Source organism: Dichomitus squalens (assembly GCF_000275845.1).
Source record: "Dichomitus squalens LYAD-421 SS1 unplaced genomic scaffold DICSQscaffold_77, whole genome shotgun sequence".
NCBI lineage: Eukaryota > Fungi > Basidiomycota > Agaricomycetes > Polyporales > Polyporaceae > Dichomitus > Dichomitus squalens.
Window position 1 is genome coordinate 11,157 of NW_006766959.1, and position 3,751 is coordinate 14,907.

General features: G+C 53.3%; 2 protein-coding genes across 2 annotated transcripts; one reads left to right on the forward strand and one right to left on the reverse strand.

The window, feature by feature from the left end:
• Nucleotides 1–480: 480 nt before the first annotated feature.
• Nucleotides 481–2,043, forward strand: DICSQDRAFT_174943 (uncharacterized protein; the record flags this gene model as incomplete). The annotated part of the gene is made up of 4 exons (XM_007370807.1): nucleotides 481–817; nucleotides 899–1,156; nucleotides 1,204–1,460; nucleotides 1,519–2,043. The coding sequence occupies 4 exons, from the start codon at nucleotides 481–483 to the stop codon at nucleotides 2,041–2,043; spliced, it is 1,377 nt and encodes a 458-aa protein (XP_007370869.1).
• A 440-nt stretch (nucleotides 2,044–2,483) lies between these two features.
• Nucleotides 2,484–2,765, reverse strand: DICSQDRAFT_71561 (uncharacterized protein; the record flags this gene model as incomplete). Its single annotated transcript, XM_007370808.1, has 1 exon — nucleotides 2,484–2,765. A coding segment is annotated over one exon (282 nt), but the record flags the coding sequence as incomplete, so codon positions are not given.
• Between the last annotated feature and the right edge of the window lie 986 nt (nucleotides 2,766–3,751).

Consider the following 3,751-nt stretch of genomic DNA (forward strand, 5'->3'; position numbering starts at 1 on the left):
CCCTCTTAACCCATAGCCCTCGGGACAGGCCCGAATATANGGGTTTTGAGGGGTTATGGGCTGCGAGAACTTAAGCGCCTCATAAGCGCCCCTGATTAGTCCCAGTTAGCGAGCGCTGGAAAGGCGTCTACTGACCCTTTGAGAGAGCGCTATGAGATTTCGAACAGACTCACCTACCCACAACGTGGTCGGAGCATGGATGGACACTGGGAGGACTCTGGGAAGCATGCATCGAGTATTGCAAAGGTTATCGATGAGCGTAATCTCAATGTGAGCCCTATTACCGTATGGGTTTTGGGCCCTAGAAAGCTATGGGTTATTGGGTACCAGGGGCCTATGGGTTATGGGGTCGAATTCCCCCTATCCCGACTTGGGAAAGCCAAAATCTTATGGGTTTCGGGAGTTTATGGGTTACCAGGGGTATGGGTTAGGAGGGTGTCGACTGTACTACTAATCATATCTCATGCTCCTATATCCTTCATGGCTAGCGAATCCCCATCGACCTCGACACCCGACGCCTTGCGCTGGAAGCCCCCACTCCCGCCCGCTGTCCCTGTCGCGTTCACCGACTCCAGGCCTGTCTTAGCCGCGAACGGCTCTCCGCGCATCGTCAACTGGGACCCCCGTATCTTCCAACGTGGACAGCAGGGACATCCTTACCAGCATATATCTCAGTCCCAAGCTCCACGTCTACCTTTGCCATCGAAACCCAGACTAGCATCGACGCATGCTGCGACCTTGCAACCAGAACGCGTCGCTCACAAAGTGATACCGCACAAGGGTCCGCTCCCACAGGGCGCATTCGATACTCTCAAATGTACATTGTCAATCATTCATCGTGTTGCTGTCACCCTATGGAAGTAGCAGATTGACCGCTCGCTCATGCACGACATCACAGTCTACTTCGACAATATCTCCCAGACCCCAGATGCCCCCGCGCGCGCGATGCTCGGAAAACGCGTGAGCTCCATGCCTGGTCTGGCGCACTACACCGCGCAGGACGTGTGCAACTGGTTCGCGACGGCCCGCAAGAAGCAGAGACGGAGAGAGAGGGCAAACCCGGTCTTTCGTGCGCGCGAGTTGCCGCCTCAGGTCGCACGGAAGGAGAACCGAGAGCAGGCGAAGATAGGCGTTGCTGTCGAATCCAAGCCGGATGGTACGTATCCACATCTTACACATATCTTGTGTGTGTTGTGCTAACAGCGTTGGGGTGGTTGTGTTCTGCGCATTCGGACATCAATGTGCCAGTGCCACAGGACATCAGGACTGTTTTGTTCACGCAGCTCACCGAACTTATGCGCGAGGACCCGAACCCCTCACCAGAGGTCGCGCAGCGCTGGGCTGAGCGGCTCAGGCCTAGAATGTCTATGACGTATGTGCTGGGGTTTACGAGACCGTGGAGAACGATGAATCCGCAGCATAATATACGGGCGACGCAGGTTGGCAGTGTGCGATCCGAGGTGAGCATGCGTTCTGAGCGGTTCTGACGAACGACATTAATGATTCCTTCTCGAATAGCCAGGGCACGCGCCCTTGCCTTCGTCCGAGCCGTCCAGTTTGACTTCGCAAGGGCTGTCAAGATTGCCTGCGACAACGACTACTCCGCCTGCACGCCAAACCAGGTCGCATATTCCCCCTCCTTCGAATGGTTCTGTTCCTGCGACTTTTTCGTCTAATCCTGGAAGGTCTGTCGATGAGCCCACAAATCAGTCGAACGAAGGTGATGATGGGCAAGGCACGTCGAGTAGCAGCTATGCCATCAATGACGACGTTGCTCACCCTCAGCGTCCGACAAACATGAACATTGCGTCAGAGCACGAAGACGCCAACATTGCAGATGAGTCGACTGCACCCGCACGAGCACCTGGTGCCTTCTCCAACCACTCTATATCGCCCGTCGATGGTTCACGTGCCTCCATCCTTGACATCGGCCAGTTGGCCGCTAATCTGCGCATGGCATTTGCTCGGTCGCTCGTCGAAGAGCGTCATCGCTGTCCGAGGACGTTCGTCGAGTTTGGGGCGTGGCTCGAGTCGCTACAGTAGGGATGAACATATCTAGTATCTGTTGTTTCTCCGCTTCCTGGCTGTGACTGTGGCAGAACAGGCGTTACTCTACATACTGGAAACCCCTCTCTCTCCCTGAGATATGTCTGTAGCATCTACGTCATCACCGGGCCCTTGCGCCGCAACGTGTACCACGTAGTACGCAGTTCCGCCAGATTCCAGCTTCCGCTCGTCAGTAGTGTGCGTGCTAGACTCTTCTGATTCCTCTCCGACTTCACCCCCTTGTCGTGCTATATGGAGCACAGTCGCGCTTGGGGCCCGGATGCCGTCCCAACGCGAAGGTTTGGGGGTACTGACCGCACGCCCGCCAAAGGCTTTCTCTATATGCGACCTGTTTTGCGCGACGAGTATGATCACGACGGCCGGATAGATGGCCTTGGGTAGGTTATGAGATGTGTAGTCCTTGGGGAAAAAGGGGGTCAATGTACAATGATAGGAACAAGTCCTGTATTTATGAAGTTTCCGAATCGGTCCTGAAAGGTGATGGAATTTGTCGGCACGTAGAAGGAGCACTGCCAAACGACCACAAGTATCTGCGGGCAGGACATTGAGTCCCGCTCCTGAGATCTTGATGCACAACATAGGGTTACCCAAATAGCACAATACACCATTCCGGTTTCGATCAGTATAGAGAATAGTCTCTCAACCCGAGTATTCCTATCGCCCGATACCATGAATTTCCGAAGAAACCTTCTCGATTTCCTGCAACCTTCATGAGGGGCTAGCTTAAGGCATATATCAACCTGGAGGATGACACACCATGCTTTTTAGGCCACTATGATGGTTGCAAACATATTCACACAAAGAGACAGAACAGAGGCGGCAAAGCCATATGGCGTTCCTCCATACATGCCTCCCGGCAGGCCGGTATTGCTATCATATGACCAGCCAATGGGCCCAAACAGGTCATCCCCAAGGCATGTGATCCTGAGATCCACTGCTCCCAGAGCTAATGACCCCGGAAATAACGACCATCTATGAGAACATGTAGAGATTGCTAGATCATTACAAGCTCACCGAAGGTTGTCAGCAACAGTACGATGTAGACACCTCTTACAACATGATTTCCCGGCCAAAGCAACGAAGCTCGCCAACAAACGATCGAATCGCCTAAGAGTAGGGGAAGTGTTGAACTTGGACTTATCCGGTCCGGACTACACGAGGCTATGCGTCTCCTAGCGCTTAGCTGTAGTCGCTTATGTAGTATGTTACCATATTTGGGACTTGTCGGAATGCGGTCAGGTGACGTGTCAGATTAGATTAGATTACCTTACCTTCCTGTTATAGTAGACAAGCACTGCCACCTGCCAGCGCTGTAGACAGTGCTGGCTTCGCTCCTTCCTTTCCTCAGTCAGTGATCTTCCCACTAGACTGAGGTATGTTCATCTTCTATTCCCATACTATACTGTACTCATATGGTTCTTAGAGTCCTCTGTACAGGTATAGTCCTAATTCAGTCAGTGATCTTCCCACTAGACTGAGAGTCCTCTGTACAGGATCTCTTAGGTTATGAGCCCTGGCTCCTCCAGCTGAGTTCTTACTCCTCATCACACCACCACTCCCCTGTGTCCAACTCAGAGTTGCACACATACTACCAGGTGTACGACTTTGAGTCCACCCTGCTCCCCATCTCTTGTGCCAGCACACCGGCGTTTTTTCCCGCGCTTAAGCGCCCACACTTCGCCCT